The following is a 21,978-nucleotide window of genomic DNA, read 5'->3' as shown; positions in this document are numbered from 1 at the left end:
GGATATGTACTTAAGTACAGTACTCAAGTAAATTTACTCCGTTACTGTCCACCACTGCCTATACGGGGGATGTTTTCCTCCCATTCTCTCATCTCTCCATGTTGGTTGTGATCATTGTTTGCAACAACAAGCAAAAGTTGTGTACAAGGATGTAGGAAAAACCCTTGGGTGCCTGATGATACTGCTAAAAGTCCGAGCTCCCCTGGCACATGGTCCAGTCAGTTTAGATACGTGAGCTAATGGAGGAATCCCCCATCACTTCCTAGTAAAAAAAGGAGTTATTGTTTGTGTCACATTGGAAATGACTCAACTATCTGTGTGACCAGGATGGTCAGATTAAGATGTATTAGGAAAAAATCCAACTGCAATCGCATTTGAAACCATGCTGTTGTGTCAATGCGATTTGAAAAAAATAAAATAAAAAATTGCATTTCATAATAAAAGTTACAGAGAACTCTGTGAACAAACAAAAATACGCAGAGACAAGACTTTAAAATAGCTAAATAAAACTTTAATAGGTCTAGTTGCAAATGTACATAAATTGCACAGCCACATTTTGTCAACACAAATTCTTCTGTACATTATTGTTTTTTCACTGTCAAATGAAGCAGAATCGAGCAAATACTTTATACTTTCAACATACTTACAAAAGTACTTTCTAAAAGATAATAGAAAACATACAACATCTTTTACTTTAATCATAGCTTTAAATTTTGATTAGTTCTTTGTCGGAGTGGTTGAACAGTGTCAAGAATTAGCTCCTGTTTTTTTTAAATTCTGATCCATAAACTTTTAAACTGAGGCATGGGTGGATATAGGAACAGATGGACAATATTTTTCTAATTTAAAGTTTAAAATGAGACTATGTTACTTTTGCAGATCAAGCGTTAACGCTAAACCCTAACCCACAGCTACAGTTAAACATTTCCTTTGCATAATAAGAATTGAGAAATTAGCCAGAATGCTGATGGATGGGTTAAACCTTGTAGCTAGATAGCAAATCAATCCTTAACTACAGCTTTTAGTTTCTCCAAAGTAGTTTTATAATCATCAGAACTTCACATTGTTTAGCTAGGGTGGGTGCTGAACTATTTTTCTGCATTGCAGTTACTGATTTGCCACTTTGCAAAATTTGAACTTACTATGAAACTTAAATGTGAAGGGACAAGTTTAGAAAAAACAAAACAAAACAAAACAAAGTCATTTAATGTAATTAGTGGTAGGCTACTCGTGTCATGGAACAAATATTTAAACCAGATTTGAGAGCTTTAACCATAGCAGCAGTTTGCTAAGGGCCCATAATTCAAATGAAAAATGAGAAAAAGGGTCATGAATGTCCTGAACTGAGTAAAAATGTTAACTTTAGTAACTGTACAGCCACATCTTGAATAGAAAAATCTTTAGCCTAAAGACAATAAACTATTTAGAAGAGTTAAGCTAAAACGCCACTGGGACAAGAAAAGTCTCACAAAACTCAGAAAAGGGACAACAACAAAATTCAAGCCATGTGAGTGTGTGGGTTTTGCAAAGAGGTTTCACAGATAATTTATGCAGCTGCACTACTATTTATATAAAATTTTGGTAAAATAACAAAATATCTGTTGAGAATTTAACATTTATTGAGCTAAAAAGTAGCTTAGCGTATAGCTAAAATGCTGAGCTGCAAGTTAGGGGTCACACCATTCAGCTTATTCAGGAATATTTATCCCAGAGTTATTAACAATAACTTAAATTAGATTACATTAACTCTCATACAAAAATACAATTAAGCGACACATTTTGTTGAAACTGACATGATAATGGGTAGCGATGAGAAAAAGTAAAAAAGATGTTCAAGAGTTTCTGTAAATGATGTAGCAACAATAAATATGACAAAGGGAGTGGAGTCATGGAAGCTAATTTTTTGTTTGCTTTTGGACAAATGTACCAACATTGACTAGTTTTAAAAGCATTAGTTAACTAAGGTTAGCAGTAAATCTCAGTTGCTACATTCTAAACAGAAGCATATTTAGCTTAGTACTATAGTACCAAGTTGGATTATTTGTTTTTTCTATTTGTTTTTTACAGAATTCAGGAAAAAAGAGGAGAGTGTGTATCAGATCAACCAATATTTCCAGAGAACGGTTTTAGGAATCTAATTTCTGAATTTCTCAAATACAGTAGTTTGATATTTAGCTGCAGTGATGAACTCTCAAGACAACTGGAGTAAAAAAAAAAAAAGTCAAATGCCGGCAAACAGGTCAAAACGTTATGGCTAGCTAAATAGCTTATTAGACATTATTCCTAATTAATACACGTCAGATGAATAAATAGTTATTCTGCAAAAGTGACATAGTCTGGCATTAATGTGGGCAGTCATACATTGGTTATAGGGCTTACTTGGCAAGAAACGAACATAAATGTCCTTCATGTATTTCTCTGAAGTGTTTTTTTCCACTTATTTTTCTACTTAAACAGGAAAAAGCACAAGGTCTCTTCATCTAATATTGAATTTTATATATTAGTTGTACCAAAAATCCCTTTTGTCTATGTTGAACTTTGACACATTCCTTTTCTTTTTCTTCTTTAAAAAAAAAAAGATATCATTATAAAGACCTATAACCAAACATAAAAGTGCATTGAACTGGACTGAAGCGAAGTACAGGATTGTGCTTGTGGTTTTTATGGAGACTGAAGTCAGCGTGGCCTGTAACCAGGTGGGCTCAAATCCCAACAGTCAAAAATCCTATTTAATCTGTTTTTTTTAAATATTTTTTTTAATTTTTTGGCTAGTCATTAAACACTGTAAATACAAAACAATAGCTTTAACAAAAAAGAACACGAAAAGGTTAAATGAAATGTATAATTCCACCCAATGAGGACAGATGATTGACTGGGCTATTTCATATTTACAATATTCATAATGATACAGCAGAGTCTGAGCACAAGATACATTTACAAAAAGCTCTGTTAATATTAGGTAAAAATAGTGCGAGCATTATATTTACACTTTCCCCGGCGGTTCCACTTCTCGATGCACTCAGTTATCATTTATATCATTTATCATCATTCCGGTCCCACTGACAAAAAACAAACGGTGAATTTGATGCTACCGTTGGCTCTCAAGCAATGATGAAGCATGCAGGGCGTCATACGTCATGGAGCTATTCTGGTACAGGTAAGAAAAATATTTAAAAAAATGTATATACAAAAGAAGAAAAAAAAAAGATGGTAGTGAGCGAAGACAGAAGACACTGGAAGGACCAAACCCAATATTAAGACCAGCTGTGAGTTCGCATCTTCACATTCAGATGAAAGAAGGGATGAAGAGGGAAAGAATGAGAAAAAAAAAGCAGATAGAGGAGAGAGAGATGATGTGACAAGGATCAATGGAATCACAGTTTGGAGGCAACGTACTTCATGGACAAATAAAGCAGTGAAGGAGATAATCAAACCATGGCAGACCATTTTAACAACGGCTCACCAGTCCAGTGTATCGTATGGTGGCTGGTGTCCACTATACATGACGAGTCCTTCACATCACTTGTATCCCGTAAATATTTTACGAAAAGCGAGGAGGCATGGTCAGCATCTATGTCACTCGCTTCGATATAGCGCTCCAACGATGGCATCTGAAGGCAGTATGCAAAACTTACTGCCTTCGAGTTCCTTTTGCTCAAGTTATTTACCGTATTGGCCCGAATATAAGACGACCCTGATTATAAGACGACCCCCTCTTTTTCAAGACTCAAATTTGAAAAAAGACTTTTTTTTAACACCAAATTACATTTTTATACAGAAAATAATTACAGTACATCTGAAACAAATGATTATAACAATATATTCGAGAAAAAAAGCATGTTATTTTGCCTCATTGACATCATTATCTTGAAGTTTGCATCATAACTGGCCGATCTTCCACCCTCTTTTCTTCAGATTGTCGCTACGTTTCTCCATTTTCTGTTATCTCTTCTCTTATTTTCTTCTCTTTTCTTTCTTAGCGCTATTTTTTATTTTTCTTCTTCGTGACAGGGGTTGGCTTTGGCCTGGGGAGTTAAGTTCAGCATTCACTTTAAAGATATCTGGCGCCATCTAGCGGTGTGAATGGGTATAACGTCTAGACCCCGAATGTAAGACGACCCCCACTTTTTCAGTCTTATTTCAATGCAAAAAAACCCCGTCTTATATTCGGGCCAATACGGTAGTTCAAATAAACCAAATGTGGCTGTAATCTGACATTTTTAAGTAAACTTCTCCCCCCGCACGCCTCCATGCAATGAAACCGGGGACGCGATGCGTCTGCAAGCGAAGTGGCTCGTGGTATAGTGGACATGCAGCCTGAGTTTGTTTTGAAACATTTCTATAAAGCTCTGAAGACCACACATGTACAGTTACCTGTGATCTTTGATTTTAAGAGCAGTGAAGAGCACGCCGGGAACTGACCACCTGACATCAGCAAACTTAGCAGGGCCTCGTTTGAACTTTTCCATTAAAATATATATTACATGAAAGGCTGCCTTTCATAGATTGTGAGGGATGATTTTAAGTGCTGATCACTGCTCGGTCGACCTCTCCAGGGCTCAAAAGAAAGCTACAGATTACAGTCTTTCATCGTAAGAGAAGAAAAATAAAATAAATCTCACTCCTAAATAAAGGGCTGCATTTATATTTGAATTTATCAAATATAGGTATATGTGTGTATACTCTATAGAAGAAAAAAAATGCATACATCTATATTAAATTTCATTAATATAGTATCACATATAATTAATTTACTTTGCTGTTTATAGTACATTTATGCATTTGCAAATTACCTTTCTATTCTATACAAATCCACAGTATAAGTTGTGCCTTTTTTGCAGAAATGGGGGATCTGGGTAGTAAAGTTGAGGTGTGTTCCTTAGTTAAGGCGTTTTATGTACCAACAATAGCTTTTCACAAAGTGCACTACAAGGGGAAGGAGGAGGGGGAGCGGGGTCGTCGGGACGCTGAGGAACACACCCACAAGTCGAAAGGGAAAAGTGTTTTGGACTGAAAATATTCTTTAGCTCGTATTTGGTTATTCTTCCAACAGTGACTTTAAAATAAAGCGTGGCAAAGTAATCTTCTTGAGCCAACTAAAGCAAAAAATCCACAATGCGCGCTGTCGTATTTCAGACGGGTCCGGCTTGGTTATCGAGAGGAAGAGGGGTAAAGAAGGAGAGGAGGGTTGCTATGGCGACTGTGCGGCGGTTACCGCAGTGTATGGTTAAGTAGTGGTTCGTCCCAGGCATTGTGGGGGCTTGAATTGTCCCGGCAGCTCCACACTAGAAAAACATCTGCCTGACGGACAGCTTAGATTTTTTTTATGTACACGCCCTGCCCCGCCTCCTCTCGCCGTCACCCTCGTAAAGAAGGCCGTCTGGTGATCTGTCCGTAACAATGAAGTTGCACGTCCTCTGGTTGCTGTCACTCCTACACCGTCTCACAAAACGTGGAAGTGTCTTCCAAAAGTATTGTCTGCTCTTAAAACACGCACACACGCAGGCACGCGCACACACACACACACACACACACACACACACCTTCGTAGCTTTCAAACAGGCATGCATCGACACATGCACGGTGGCGTCCTCACATTGTACACACTCAGGCACTCAAGACTCGCTCGGGGCAGGTGATCAGTCCTGTCTAACAGTTGCTGCTGTTTCTGAATTCTCCGTTCTCCGTGATCTGCAGTTTGGTTGGGTTGGTGGGGGAGATGCCGTTGCGGGTCTGCATGCTGTAGCGCTCCTTCAGCTGGGCCAGGGCACTCATCAGACGGGCGTTGGCAGCATCCAGTGATGCAATGCGCTTCTCCTGCAAATACATATAATAAGAAAAGGAAACAATCTTAGACTGATTAAGACAATTTCTACCTTTTAACGTAAATTTGATTTATGTAGGATACACGCTTTAGCGTTATAACGTTAGATAAACCTTTCCCCATGTTGCGCTGTAAGGTTTACTCAAAAACATTGAGCTCACACAATCAGTATTAGAAATTAATTTTGAGTTAAGCTCCAATTTGTATTTATTAAATGACACACTGGATCTTCAGTTAGACCGGAAAAAAAGCAGGATATTAATTATGATCACATACTTCGCTAAGAAATGCATACTTTTACTTTGGAAAGATGATTCCCCTCCAACTTTCAAGTTTTTTTTGGATCAAATTTCAGTTTTTTTTTACCATTGGAAAAATTAACTTTAGAAAAATACAACCGTGCTCATATTTTTCAAGAATTTTGGTTCCCATTACTCTCAAAACTGGATAATTTTTCCAAAGGGGACCAATGAGTATCTTTATTTTTGAACTTGTGCCTTATATGTATGTATGTTTATATGTATATATGGATATATATTTATAGTTTGATATCGCTGTTGCTACCATTATATATTTTTTTTATTTCTTTTTTTCTTTTTTTTATATTTATTTAATTTTGTTCTCCCTTAATGTATGTTTTTTTTTTCCCTAGGGTAATTATGGGGAGGGTAGGAATGTGGGTATAATAGAAATCATGCATGTGAAAATGTGAATTGTGAAAATTATTGTGAAATAAAAAGATATTAAAAAAAAACAAAAAACATTGAGCTAACTTTAAGTTCAGTAGCCTTTTATGAATTAATTCTAAAAAAGACTCATGTGGACATTGCCCATGTTTCAGTAGCTTGTAGATTCACCTGAAGGAGCAATAACTCAGTACTCAGTATTCTCAGGCCCCGTTTACACGTAGCAAAAACGATGGTGTTTTCATGCGTTTTGGCCGTTGGTTTACACGAAAACGAAGCTCAAGATTACCAAAAACGATAATTTCTGAAAACTCCAGCCAAAGTGGAGATTTGCAAAAACTTCGTCTTCACATTTGCTTGTAAACAGAGGGAAAAGGACATTTAGACTTCAGAACATCACATTATGATACAGAAACGCCACCAACGTCATGTTCGCGACATGTGTTTACAATTTGTTTGGCCACTTTACTGTAGTTACTTGTGTCATTTGTTGACATTTTTTTCCAGGATTCCGATAGCATGACCTTATGCTTCTCGTTACACTGTAGGTTTGGCTCATAGCACCCCTTAACAGTGTATTTATGCAGGTTTGTGTAAATGATGGTATTTTTCAAAACGTAGAGGGGGAAATATCAGTTTTTATAAATACCTGCCTAGGTGTAAACGTGGCCTCAGTATTCTCAGATCTGGACTCCCAGCAGGCATCACATCCGTGTTTTATAGAGGTCTGCACATCTACTGATGATCAGTTAATCAATGGCTGATAAGTAGCAGCACCGGCCTGACCCTCTTTCATTTTATAGAAGCAGCAAAGTGGTACTTAGGATTGCCCATGTGATTTTTAGTTTGGCCTTAATTTGTGTTAAATAAATAATGGATTGGACATTGGAAAAAAGAAAATAAAAGTGAATTATGTGACATTGACATTGGTGATGTTTATTTTTTACTGATTTCAGTAACACATTTGATCTAAATTTAGGTATTGAATTTGAAAAGTAAAAAAAAAAAAAAAGTTAAAAAGCATTTATTTTTAATATGAAGCGCACACAGACGTAAAGAGCATTTAAAAATGTGTTTGCTGAAGCACTGCTCTTCAGGCTGAGCTTGATAGCGCTCCCCTCTGCCTTCATGAGCCCTTTTTATTCTCCTTTTCTCCGCTTGTTTACTGCCAGTGACAACTTATTGCATCGCTGAATTGTATTTGTTTGCAGATAGAAACTCTCATTACTGTCGGCGTGAAGAAAATTAATTACCTGTGTTTGTGTTTGAATTTGTATAAACATCATATTGAACCCCCCCCATCCCTCTGTCTAACACTAACACTGACTAAATGCATATTTGCACGTCGTTTTCAGTTTCCATGCGTGTGGAGCATTGGTGAAACGGGAGCCAGAGATTGTGACAAATACTTTGTGGAAACATGCTCACACAATCAGGAATTTGTTCGTAATTGTTCTCCACAAATCAACTTTACTTGCAACAAAATGCTCCCGAGCAACATCTTGTTTTCAGATGCTGTGTTTTGTATGGTCTTATGTGACTTGAAACTGCTCTACTTAATGTTGATGTAAAGCACTTTGAATTACCCTGTGTTGAATTGTGCTATACAAATAAACTTGCCTTGCTCTGTATTCTGAAAGTAGCCGGGCTTTTTAGGGTTCAGAGCTGATGTGGTTATGAATTAATATCTTTCTAACAAGGCCTATTTTTGTAAACCCCTCCTCAAAATAAACTTATCTTATTTAAAATTGAGTATATCTCAGCTATAAGTTACCGGGTATTTTTGAATTCATTTGGTATCAAAAGAAAGACAGGACATGAGACTGAAGCAGAAGTGTACAATGAAGTATACAGTGGGTATGGAACATTTCCCCTCTGATTCATTGCAGCCATTTGCTAAAATAAAAAAGTTCATTTTATTTCTCATTAATGTACACTCAGGAACCCATCTTTACACAAAAAACAGAAATGTAGAACATTTTGCAAATATATTCAAAAAGAAAAACTGAAATATCCCATGGCCATAAGAATTCAGACACTTTGATGTGACACTCATATTTAACTCATGCTGCAAATTTCTTCTGATCGTCCTTGAGATGGTTCTGCTCCTTCATCGGAGTCCAGAAGCATTTAATTAAAATGATTGGACTTGATTAGGAAAGGCACACACCTGTTTATATAACTGGTTGCAATTGAAGGAAAGATATACAGAGAAAACCTCTTCCAAAGTGCTCAAGACCTCAGATTGGGGCGAAGGTTCACCTTCCAACAAGACAATGACTCTAAGCACACAGCTAAAATAACAAAGGAGTGGCTTCAGAACAACTCTGGGACTTCTTGACTGCACCAGAGCCCTGACCTAAACCCAATTGATCATTTGAGATTTGAAAATGACTGTCCACCAACATTCAATATCCAACCTGACAGAACTGGAGAGGATCTGAAACGATCCTCAAATCCAGGTGTGAAAAACTTGTTGGATCATTCCCAAGAAGTCTCATGGCTGTACTCGCTCAAAAGGTGCTTCTACTCAAAACTGAGCAAAGGGTCTGAATTCTTCTGACCATGTGATATTTCAGTTTTTCTTTTTTAATTAATTCGCAAAAAATTCTACATTTCAGTTTTTTTCTGTCAAGGTGGGGAGCTTAATATACATTAATGAGAAATAAAATGAACTTTTTTGATTTTAGCAAATCTCCTGACTTCTCCTACAACTCACCAACCTGTCACCTACAAAAGTTCTCTGACGACTCTGCTATCGTCGGCCTCATCACAGATGAAGACGATAGCGAGTACAGAGAACTGTCCCAGGACTTTGTGGACTGGTGCCTGCAGAACCACCTCCAGATCAACGCGGGGAAAACCAAAGAACTGGTGGTGGATTTCCGCAGGTGTAATAAATCCCCCCCGATACCGGTGAACATCCAGGGAAAGGACATTGAGATGGTGACATCTTATAAGTACCTGGGTGTTCACCTTAACAATAAACTGGACTGGACTACTAATTCCTCTGCACTCCACAAAAAAGGCCAGAGCAGACTCTATCTGCTCAGGAGACTGAGGGCTTTTGGTGTGCAGGAGAAATTCCGTAAAACATTCTACGACACTGTGGTGGCATCAGCCATTTTTTACGGAGTGGTCTGCTGGGGCAGCAACATCACAGCTGCAGACAGAAGGAGGCTGGACAAAACCATTAAAAGGGCCGGCTCTGTCGTGGGCTGCTCTCTGGACACAGTGCAGGTGGTGAGAGAGAGGAGGATGATGGCTAAGCTGTCATCCATGATGGAGAAGGACTCCCACCCCATGAAGGACACCTTCAGAGCGCTGGAGAGCTCCTTCAGCGACAGGCTCCTTCACCCTAAATGTGTAAAGGAGCTACAGAAGGTCCTTCCTCCCTGCAGCTGTGAGACTACACAACCAGCACTGCTCACAGTAGACCACATACAACCTGACAATAAATATACATAAGGGAAATAATGTGCAATATCTTTAATTCACTGCAACGTGCAATTATGTAAATATCCATCTGTAAATATCCGTCTGTTATCTTTTTATATACTAGTATTTCTTATTATTTATCTTTCTTATTATTATTATTGTATACCAGTTTACTGTTTATAGTGTGTTATTATTATTACTGTGTTATTACTTTTCTATTGATGCCTCTTGTTTTTGCACTATCCCCTTTGCTGCTGTAAACTGCAAATTTCCCCTCTGTGGGACTATTAAAGGTTTATCTTATCTTATCTTATCTTATCTTATCTTAAATGGCTGCAATGAAACAAAGGGGGAAACATTTTAAGGGGTCTGAATACTCCGTACCCACTGTATGTAGTATTTAACAGGGTACCGTATTTTGCGGACTATTAAGCGCACTGGATTATAGGGAGCACTGCAGATTTTGAAAAACATTTAAGGATTTTAAGTGCATTTAATTTATTTTAATTTTAATTTAATTTAATTTTATTTTAATGCGGAAAATATAGTAAATGAAAACAGAACCCAGTGTAAAGAAATCAACTTCTAGAGTGCAAATCTCATTGGATTCATCTAGTGCCAATATTTTCAAAGACTAGTTTCTATATATATATAAGTTTCTATATATCAGTTGACCTTTTGGGTCCGTGGGGTGTGGGCCCCCCTGTGGACCGGTTTCTTAGCTGCAGGTTTGTGTGCGAGACAATTTCTCAGGACCTACTTGATGGATTTTAACAATCGACACCTGTATGGAATCTTCATAGCCAATAAAATGAATTGGAAGTTCACAAATCAATATCACCTCAGCCATAAAGCAGTCAGAGCAATGACAAGGTTGTATGTCTCACTGGGTATGTCACCTTGTGTACAGTTCTGCTGGTTTGATTTTGCACCGAAACCTGGGATTACATAAATCCAGATGAGTTTTGCACCGTAATTTGATTTATGAAGGCAAAACACAAAGGCAAGACCAAATTCTGAGCTGCATTTGAAATCTGTTGAAATCTGTCTGAGCTTTGGTTTGTACCGTGTAGAAGCCGGTTGTGAGTGCCGGTGTTCTGTGGTGGGTTGCATTCTTGTCTTTATTATGTTTTGTTTAGGTGGAAATGGTCTTCAGAGGCTTAAACCTGAGCTTTTCCTTCTCATTTGTGTGCTGCCTGTGTGATTAGAAATTAATTGAATGATCTGCGCGTCATCTGCCACCTTGTACCAGGGGGTGCTTGTTAGGCAGAGTTAAATATCCCAGAGACCTTTTGTTTCATAAAGGTAGAAATCCCAAGAGTCAGCACATAAACGTGGAACACGCAGCTGCATCCTGCACAGGGAGCTTTTCCTGTCAGTCAGCATATTGTAGAGCAAACCGACCTGCGCGTCGATAATCTTCTGCTTGGAGTCCACGACTGCCTGCATGTCAGAGTGATCCTTCTTCAGCTCCTCTTCCACAGACATCAACCTGGAAACGGCAACATTATTTGCTGCGAGAGTTGCAGAACAAACACGTGCACCTATGTGTCTTCTCCTACTCCCTTACCTGCTGATGATGCTCTTCATCTGGAGGTCTTTGTCGTCCTGCTGCCTGCGCAGGCGCTCTTCCGACTCCTCCAGTCGAGCCTGGTACTCCATTAGCACTTTCTGGGCCTGCTCGTCCTGACCTTTCAGACGGGCCTCGTACTCCTCCAACTTTTGCACTGACGCCCGCAGCTTCTCCTGCAGCAGTGCAATCTCCTGCTGGTACTGAGCAAAGAGACACATTTGAGGAGACTTTCATCACAGCTGTCAGCATCATCACCATCATCACCATCATCATCTCTATATAAGCAGGCTCCCCGTCTTTATTTACAAAAATAGAAATCTCTTGATCAGGGAGAAGATTACGCCGCGCTGCATCCTGAGATGTAATATAATTTAACTGGAAGAAAAGGAGAGAGAGCCTCCGCCAGGGGAACACTTCACCTTTATTCTCGACTTTTAGCAGCACTGGTAAACTTTCATTTGCCAGATGTTTTCATCAAAAACAAACAAATAATAACTTGCCTTCCTAAATCCTGTGGAAGCAGTAAGGGGATGCTTGGTATTGCTGCATTTTTGTTAAGTTTTATGAAGTAAATTACATCTTTATCTTTCTTGCCTGCATTCTCTCTGTGTATCTAAAACTATGGACGTTGAAGACAATTCAAGTATTTTCCTCCTGTTTGGCACTAGAGCGTCACATCAACTGTAACTATCCGTTGCCGATCTGTATTTAAAATTCAGCAGATTAAAGAATAAAATTAGCACAAATGAATACTGATGGCAGAGCAGAACAAAAGAGCGAGTGAAAACAGTGGTGATTGGAACAGATGCGTCTCTGCACCTGTTGCCCCCGATGCTCCGTCTGACAACCGTCCAGGTTGGTAGGATTTCCATTTAAGTGAGCGAGATGCTGCATTTGAAAAACATCTTTTACAGCGACTGTTTAGGTTAAAACCCGCAGCTGAAGTGGAATTACAATTTCCAAATGTGCTCGAGGCAAATCAATTATCAAATATAGTTGTGTAGAAAAGTTAAAAAATGAAGCCAAGAAGAAAAGTAGCTAAGCTCGAAGCTCCACAGTTAGGAGAATTAACTTGATGAAGTTGTTACCGGTATGGTTTTTATCAGTCTATCGTGTTTTTATGGAGGATTATATGGAGCCAAATCAAGGCCAAAAGTTTTGCTAATTTGAAAATAAAATTTGAACCTGAAAATTCTTTTTTACAGTTTCAATTTTATTTTTTTCAGTATCAGATCTTTTTTTCAGTTTTAAATCTTTTTATTTCAGTTTCAAATCTTTTTTTTGGTTTCAAATCTTTTTTTTTCAGTTTCACGTCTTTTTTTTTCAGTTTCAATTTTTTTTTCAGTTTCACGTCTTTTTTTTCAGTTTCAAATTTTTTTTTCAGGTTCAGACTTTTGGCCCCGATCTGGCGTGGGGGGCGTGGCATCAACTGTGAGGGGCGTGGCATCATGAGTGACAGCAGAACAGAGAAGGCGGGGGACGTTCCTCAGTCATGTTGCCTTCAGGAAACGTAGGTTGCAGAAGTTATCAGTAGAAGTATGATTCAACACTGTATATACACCATATTCACGTGATTGGCAGTGGAAAAAACTGATATTAGTGACACATTTCTGTTTAAAAAGCTGTTTTAGACCGAACTTGACACCAATCGCAGTATAAAAGCAATAAACTATGCAGGTGTACAGTTCAACAGCCACACTTTAAAGTTTGACATTTCCCACTTCCACATACTACCAAGTACGGTCTAAAACAGCTTTTTAAACAGAAATGTGTCACTAATATCAGTTTTTTCCACTGCCAATCACGTGAATATGGTGTACAGTGTTGAATCATACTTCTACTGATAACTTCTGCAACCTACGTTTCCTGAAGGCAACATGACTGAGGAACGTCCCCCGCCTTCTCTGTTCTGCTGTCACTCATGATGCCACGCCCCTCTCCAGTTGATGCCACGCCCCCCACGCCAGATCGGGGCCAAAAGTCTGAACCTGAAAAAAAATTTGAAACTGAAAAAAAGATTTGAAACTGAAATAAAACGATTTGAAACTGAAAAAAAGATCTGATACTGAAAAAAATAAAATTTTAACTGTAAAAAATAATTTTCAGGTTCAAATTTTATTTTCAAATTAGCAAAACTTTTGGCCTTGATTTGGCTCCATAGGATTATTGTTCACTGAGGTTTGCGCACATATCTCTTGAGGCCCTGCCTGATCTTATCTGGATTGAGGTTTGGGCTTCTTTTATTTTATTTTTTTTTCTACGATAGATTTGTTGGCGTCTTTTGGATCATTGTCCTTTTCCATGATTCAGTTTGACAGCTTTAGCTTCACATTTGCCTCTAGTATACAGAGGAGCTCATGGCTGCAATATAAGCCCAAACCATCACGTTTCCACTGCCATGCAGCGGGTATGAGGCGTTTCTCCTGAAATGTTGTTTGCTTCTCGCCGAACATGACATTGGGTTTCAAAGTCATGCAACCTTTATTTGGTCTCATCTATTTATTGGACAGTGTTCCAGAAGAAGAAGCAGCTTTGCCCTGGTAAGCTGCACCTGCCCAGTTTCTTCTAAGTGTGCCACGATGGACATTTAACATGCTCTGTGATGCCTGAATTGTCTGAGATGTAGCTATTTATTCCTTTTTTTTATTTGTCTGAGCACTGAGCCCAAACCTGAATGTTCCAGATGAACAATCGGTTCACTAAGGGATCATTTTACCCACTTAAAGCATTGAAGGGGTACTAAGTATTGGCGTCAATTCAGTGGAAGCTAAGGTAAGGTGACGAGTCACAGAACTTAACTAGAGTATCAATCAACACGTCCAGCGAATACTCATCACAGAAGTCTATGTAGCTGATCTGTGTGGTCAAGAAAATTGGAACTTTTCCAAATGCAGTCTCGCTCACTGCAAAAACTCAAAATCTTACCAGGAATATTTGTCTTATTTCTAGTTAAAATGTCTCATTTTTAGTCAAAAAATCTCATTACACTTAAAACAAGAGTCATTACCAGAAAAATAACTTGTTATTTGACCATTTTCACCTGTTTCAAGTAAATTTTCACTTGAAATAAGTAGAAAAATCTGCCAGTGGAACAAGATTTATCTTCTCATTACAAGCAAAACAATCTTGTTCCATTGGCAGATTTTTCTACTTATTTTAAGTGAAAATCTACTTGAAACAGGTGAAAATGGTTGTTTTTGAGTCTTGTCTTAAATGTAATGAGATTAAAAAAAAAATGAGACTAAAAATGAGACATTTTAACTAGAAATAAGACAAATATTCTTGTTAAGATTTTGAGTTTTTGCAGTGTATAATAACTAGTGAAATTGATCATGTGGTTCTTATTTGCATTTGTAATTATTCCATAAATGTATTTAAAAAAACAAACATTTACATTTAACCCTTGAAGCAAAGGTGTGGTACTAAGTATTGGCAAAATGCTTTTTTTTTCTTTTTCTTTTTCTTTTATTCTTAAAAAAAATTAAATAATGGCATGGTGAATAAAGTTATATGTAGTTCATCTGAGGTAGGGTTTGATGTATGATCAAATTAATCTTTATGGGTTTCACAAAAAAAAAACCTCCACACGATTGAAAGAGGAGGTATAAACTTTTGCACATGACTAACAAGACAAATCCTGTCTGATTTTCTTCTACAAGTCTTAGACATTCAGAGTGAAGGACTATATAGTTAAGCTGTAAAGGCTGGTGGCTGCAGCTTGTGTGTGTTTTCTGTTGCTGAACATTTACTGGTTTCTGATCCAATAATGCTATTTTAAGGTGACCGCAACTTGTTTGTCGAGACACCAGTTATTCCCTTCTACGGCTGCTCTCCCTGCCTGGGTTGGAGGCTTCAATAAAGCATGAGAATATGTAACGGTGACAGTTTGTACTCATTATGGATGCGGGGGAAACGACAACAACAACAACAACAACAACAAAAGCAAGAGCAGGGGGGAGCATGTGGCAGCCAACCAAAGCATGGAAGCAGAGCTGACGGGGGGGAGGTGGTGGTTGCAGAGGTTGGGGAGCAGAGGAAGCTGCAGAAAGCATTCTTCTGTGATTCTCTCTCTCGCTCGCACACAAATGCAAGTGCACACAATCCTGCAGCGTGTCTGCGTGGATGTACGGCATGTGGATACACACACACATACCCACACACTCAGTCTGGGCTTTTTAGTTCATTTCAAATACAGTGAGAGAGGGGGGGACGCTCTAAGAGAGGGTTTTCAAGGTGAAGGGAGACTTTATTTAAAAAAAAAAAAAAAAAAGAAGAAGACGAAAAAGGGCTAATTTTGAGACTCACTGCGCATATAATTTCATAAAGGTTTTCCTTCACTTTGTTGGAGATAAGAGAGTTTCACAATGCTCTAGAAGCTCTTGTCAGTGTATCTTTATGCTTTGCTAAGTCCCTGAAATCTGCCTGAAGGACTGTTTAATGTGACGACAACTGACAAATTGTCACTTGAGACAAGAAGGTGCTAACAAGTTCTTCAAATAAACTAATTGGACGCTATTTCTTGTCATAAATGACAGTAAATGGAATATATTTTGGTATTGGACAGCACGCTGAATGGAAATGAGACATGATTTTACAGCTATCTTTGCTTTGCAGCGTGCTTTGGGCCAGAGTTAACTCATTAATCAAGAAAAATAATCAGCAGGTTAATGAAGTTGTTCCCGTCTTAGAAAGGATATCGAGGGCCGTTGCCTGCAGACTCTATTTAGCCTCACGATTGTTTGCCAGCAATAGTTGCCTTCGTTTTTTTTTTTCTCCCAGTATTGGCAGATGAACAGCCTGACTATTGCTATAAAGCCAATTTTATGAAGATGAATTGTTTACAGAGTCACATGCACAACTGGGTTGAATAATACAGCAGATAGTAAAGTGTAGAAGAAGAATATTCAGGAGGGAGGTAGACTATGAGGTAACTAATGAGTGGTGGAGAGAAGAAGGAGAGAGCAGTGGGGTTATTAGGGCGGAAGGTTGAAGTGGTTTGTGAAAGGAGGGGTTGGTAAAGGTCAGAGGTTTTCATGGTTACCTTCTCCACCTGAGTTAGATCTTCTCTGTTTCTCAGTGACTCGGGCTCCATCCCCTCATGGTCTAAATACTGCACATTCATATTCAATAGCCAGGCTGCTGTGCGGTCCAGCGCACTGGGGTTCACTGGGGAGGGGGCCTAGTAAAATCACAACACACACACACACACACACACACACACGAACTGAGTGCAAGTGACGGGGGTGGGGAAGGAGGGAGGCTGCAGGAACAACGACAGAAACGACAGAAATAAGACTGAAATGCACCGACTCATCTGGACTGAAAGCAGCGGGTGAAATGGATACGGACTCCTGTTATTAAGCCAGCAAACTGGAGCTTGGATTTTATTCGCACACTTAAGGAAATGCTTGAGATTTAGGTCAAATCAACCTTGAGACACAGGCTAGTGTGTTGGTTCAACAATATCTACCAGTTATTTATCGGAAAGGTGGCACTTTTTAAAGAGGAAAACTACTGTATTTTCGCGACCATAAGGCGCACATAAAATTCTTTTTTCTTTTTAGAAATGAAATGGTGCGCCGTATCTATTACCTGTATTACGGTAATGTAAGGTGGACGGCCACCATGAGAACGGTAAAGGGAGAAGGGGGCGTGTGAAGCACCCGTGAGTTGCGGACGTGAATGAGACCATCCTCAAACTGAAAGCAGTAGCGCTGGCGGAAGAAATTATAATTGAACGGGAGACGGGATCCGCGCCGGGGAGAGACGGGATCCGCGCCGGGGAAAGACGGGGTCTGCGCCGGAGGGAGACGGGGTCTGCGCCGGGGGGAGACGGGATCCGCGCCGGGGAAAGACGGGGTCCGCGCCGGGGAAAGACGGGGTCCGCGCCGGGGGGAGACGGGGTCTGCGCCGGAGGGAGACGGGGTCTGCGCCGGGGAAGACGGGGTCCGCGCCGGGGAAAGACGGAGTCCGCGCCGGGGAAAGACGGGGTCCGCGCTGGGGAAAGACGGGGTCCGCGCCGGGGGGAGACGGGGTCCGCGCCGGGGGGAGACGGGGTCCGCGCCGGGGGGAGACGGGGTCCGTGCCGGGGGGAGACGGGGTCCGCGCCGGGGAAAGACGGGGTCTGCGCCGGAGGGAGACGGGGTCTGCGCCGGGGGGAGACGGGATCCGCGCCGGGGAAAGACGGGGTCCGCGCCGGGGAAAGACGGGGTCCGCGCCGGGGAAAGACGGGGTCCGCGCCGGGGAAAGACGGGGTCCGCGCCGGGGAAAGACGGGGTCCGCGCCGGGGAAAGACGGGGTCCGCGCCGGGGAAAGACGGGGTCCACGCTGGGGAAAGACGGGGTCCGCGCCGGGGAAAGACGGGGTCCGCGCCGGGGAAAGACGGGGTCCGCGCCGGGGAAAGACGGGGTCCGCGCCGGGGAAAGACGGGGTCCACGCTGGGGAAAGACGGGGTCCACGCCGGGGGGAGACGGGGTCCGCGCCGGGGAGAGACGGGATCTGCGCCGGGGAGAGACGGGACCCGCGCGGTGGAGGATCCGCACAACAGAGTATGAAAAGTTTATTTACTGTTGTGCAGAAAGTGACTGACACCGAGGATATCCAGACTGGCGCAGCTGAATTAGCGGAGCTCTTTAATGCAGAAAACAGAGGATGAGGACTTTGAAGGGTTTGATTAATGTAAAAACTGAAATAAAATACAATCAAACTAAGTTTTGCTCCTGCTTTATTTTTAAATAAGCACACTGTTTTGCGGCGCGCGTGTTCAGCTCCGTGTCTGTAGACTGCGCCTTTTGGGTCGGTGCGCCGTATGTGTGTTTTAAATCTAAAAATGACACACAAAAATGAGGGTGCGCCTTTTCACACGGTGCGCCGAATGGTCGTGAAAATACGGTATTCTAATCAGGTATTAGATGGTTGAAGCAGTTTTCAAATAATTTGTCTATCAAATGTTTTGACTAAAATTTCAAACTTCCTTATTCAACCATATCCTAATAGATCTTTACATAGTGTGACATCAGGGGGCGGAATCAGCCTACCGACTTAAGTCCACCCCCTCTTATGTGGCGTCTGCCTCTTTTAAAAATCAGTGCCACAGCTTTTTTACCTTCCTCTTAAGCACCTGCAGTGTAAAGAATATCATTTTCTGTGCCAATCCGTCAAACAGTTCAGCCGTTAAACTCACGAAGTGACAGTTAAAGAGCACCGCTCCTGGAGCATCACCTCTGGCTGGACAATAAACTCTGTGGGTTTAAAGTTTACTGCTCAGACTGGGAAGCAGACATGTGTGTGCAATGCCCTTGTAAAGATTCAATTAAGTTCAATTTGGTTCATTTATACACCTCCCAATGCACAACACAACCCATCTCAGGGCACTTTACAGAGAAAGTAAACAAGCTCAGTCCAAGTCCAATTAAATACGGCCCAATTCAAATTAAAGTTGTTGGTCTGATGTTATCAGTGAGCCCGTCAGGCTCCAGGCAGTTCTGTGTAATAGGATCTTGCTTTGCTGTGATTGGTTGTTTCTCTGTCAGCCGTCTGCAGAAGGTGAATTTGTCAGTTGTGAGCAAGGCCAAATTGCTTATTCCATGATATTTAAAATTCAATTTTTATTCTCCATGTTTAAAAAAAAACCTCTCGGCTCCATCTCAGGGTCAAATAAAGTACTTCAGTTTGAACCAGTAGTTTTTATGTTGTGACTACATTGCTGCATTTTTGCATGTATTGCTCCTGCAGCTGATGTTATACACATGTCAGCTACAGTGAGAGGCCAAATCAAATCAGATTGTTTTATAATTGTCCCTCCAGCTGATCCAATCTAGCACCAATCATTGTACGTCCCTTGGAAAAAAAAAAAAAAAAAAAAAAAAAAGGGCAAAAATATCGATATGGCAATATATCGCGATACTTTTCCAGACGATTCAATATCGATATTCAAAATTTGAATATCGATTTTTTTTTTTTTTATTTTATCCCCGATCTTTTTCCCATTATATCACCCAGTGCTCCTACCTAAGTTACAGTCCTGGGCATTGCCACTTTCTACCAACCCTGGGAGGGCCCTGCACTGAGCTCAGGTTTTATTTCACGTTTATTTCATTTTATAATTTATTTTTTATATAACACAATTGCCTGTCCTTAAAAAATGAAAAATAATGGACAGAGGTTTATTTATTTATGGATTTATATCTATACTGACTGATCACTGTGCCTGTCCTTGGTTTTAGTACCCATCTTTCTTGTGTTTATTATCATTTGCCACATAATTAAAGCAACCTCATACTAAATTTAATGTTAATTTCATATGATGTAAATAATATGAAAAACATATACAAATATGTTGTAACTTTAGCTTGTATAGTTATAATAAAACATTATTTTGACTCAGTTTGTCCCATGAATTGTCACTATAATCTGATGAACGTGCAACTCGGATTTTAAGATCCATCACTATCATCTGATGTACATATATACAACTTGGATTTTAAGATGTGTAATGCATTTTTAAATTTTTCGGTGAACTATGTAGAATATAATAATCGGGATATCGCATAATCGGGATATCGCATAATCGGGATATTGCAATGTGTATCGTATCGTGAGGTCCTTCCCAATACCCACCCCTAATAAGTAGACTTTGCTCTAAATGTGCATATGGTCTCCTATTCAGCAATCAATGGTAACACCCACCTACTGTTATTAAATCGCAGTCTCCGGCTGTGACCTGTCAGCGATAAACACCTCCTGCACTGAAAACATCTTTTTATAGGATTCTACTACTGTGGGCACTTACGTGGAGACTCATGCAGCGGCAGCAGCGCACAAAGCCATCGCTACACCACATCTGTTTGTATTAGGGATGGGCGGTATGGACTAAAAAATGTATCACGATAATTTCTGGCATTTATCCCGATAACGATAAAATTGACGATAAAAAAAAATACCAATTCAACTCCACCTTTTCAAATATAAATCTATCTCACTCTCAGATCCGCCATGTTTGTTACACAAAAACGTCATCAACGGGAATTTATCCTTCTTTCTTTCTTTCTTTCTTTCTTTCTTTCTTTCTTTCTTTCTTTCTTTCTTTCTTTCTTTCTTTCTTTCTTTCTTTCTTTCTTTCTTTCTTTCTTTCTTTCTTTCTTTCTTTCTTTCTTTCTTTCTTTCTTTTCTTTCTTTCTTTCTTTCTTTCTAGCTCATTTCTTTCTAGCTCATTTCTTTCTAGCTCATTTCTTTCTTTCTTTCTGGCTCCTTTCTTCCTTCCTTTCTTTCTGGCTGGCTCCTTCCTTCCTTCCTTTCTTTCTGGCTGGCTCCTTTCTTCCTTCCTTTCTTTCTGGCTGGCTCCTTCCTTCCTTCCTTCCTTTCTGGCTGGCTCCTTCCTTCCTTCCTTCCTTCCTTCCTTCCTTCCTTCCTTCCTTCCTTCCTTCCTTCCTTCCTTCCCTTCCTTCCTTCCTTCCTTCCTTCCTTCCTTCCTTTCCTTCTTTCTTTCTTTATGGCTCCTTTCTTCCTTCCTTTCTTCTGGCTTCCTTCCTTCCTTCCTTCCTTCCTTCCTTCCTTCCTTCCTTCCTTCCTTCCTTCCTTCCTTCCTTCCTTCCTTCCTTCCTTCCTTCCTTCCTTCCTTCCTTCCTTCCTTCCTTCCTTCCTTCCTTCCTTCCTTCCTTCCTTCCTTCCTTCTTCCTTCCTTCCTTCCTTCCTTCCTTCTTCCTTCCTTCCTTCCTTCCTTCCTTCCTTCCTTCCTTCCTTCCCGTAACGCAGAACCATAAATTCGACTTTACACAAAAACATCATCAACGGGAATTTATCGTTTTATACCGTGAGATGACAAATTCTTACCGTGGGGAATTTTTTTGACGGTATATCGGAACGGTAAAATATCACCCATTCCTAGTTTTGTATCCATGAAGACTATTTTCTGTTAACTGAGTATAGTTAGAGAATAAAATGCTAATTGTACCTCTGCCACCCTCATTCTCATCCCACTAAACGTGACCCTAAAACAGTGGCGCTGTGACGAGCTGCCTGTACGCAAATGACTAATATTACACACACACAGTGACTGTGGTTCATTAGGGCATTAGGGTTCATTAGGGCCGTGTCGGTATACACCCACACAGGGCTTCAACAGGCGCTGCATTAGTGGATGCTTCTGTAATATCAACTTTTATATTGATTTAATTTGGTATAATTGCATGCTGAGACGACTCTAGCCGGCCATACTGAAGGATCTTGAAATGAATGTTATCTTCTATTGTTATTAAAGCAGCCAGTAACGACTCCCGTGCTTTGGCCACATGTACCTGTTTGTGCTGAGCTCTCTGCTTGGTCTCCGGACTGTTCGCCTTTGGAGGAAGAGGACTGTCGCAGTCGTGCACAGCTGGCCGGCCAGTCCGGCGACGATGTCATCATGCTGCCCGACGAGGGCCGAGGGTAGGGTCCGCTGCTGAGCAGATTGGGCGGGT

At 40.4% G+C, this 21,978-nt stretch overlaps 1 protein-coding gene across 1 annotated transcript in view; it reads right to left on the bottom strand.

The window, feature by feature from the left end:
* Window positions 1-489: 489 nt before the first annotated feature.
* The window catches only part of dab2ipb (DAB2 interacting protein b), a 168,718-nt gene continuing 147,229 nt past the window's right edge, over window positions 490-21,978 (bottom strand). The window contains 6 exon segments of the mRNA XM_061733807.1: window positions 490-5,817; window positions 11,353-11,440; window positions 11,519-11,721; window positions 16,563-16,700; window positions 21,817-21,852; window positions 21,854-21,978. Of these exon segments, the coding sequence (XP_061589791.1) occupies window positions 5,650-5,817; window positions 11,353-11,440; window positions 11,519-11,721; window positions 16,563-16,700; window positions 21,817-21,852; window positions 21,854-21,978 (758 nt within the window). The 3' untranslated portion in view covers window positions 490-5,649.

Source organism: Cololabis saira, chromosome 11 (assembly GCF_033807715.1).
Source record: "Cololabis saira isolate AMF1-May2022 chromosome 11, fColSai1.1, whole genome shotgun sequence".
Classification (NCBI taxonomy): Eukaryota; Metazoa; Chordata; class Actinopteri; order Beloniformes; family Belonidae; genus Cololabis; species Cololabis saira.
The sequence above is the reverse complement of the archived record's forward strand: the minus strand, read 5'-3'. Positions and strand labels throughout refer to the sequence as shown.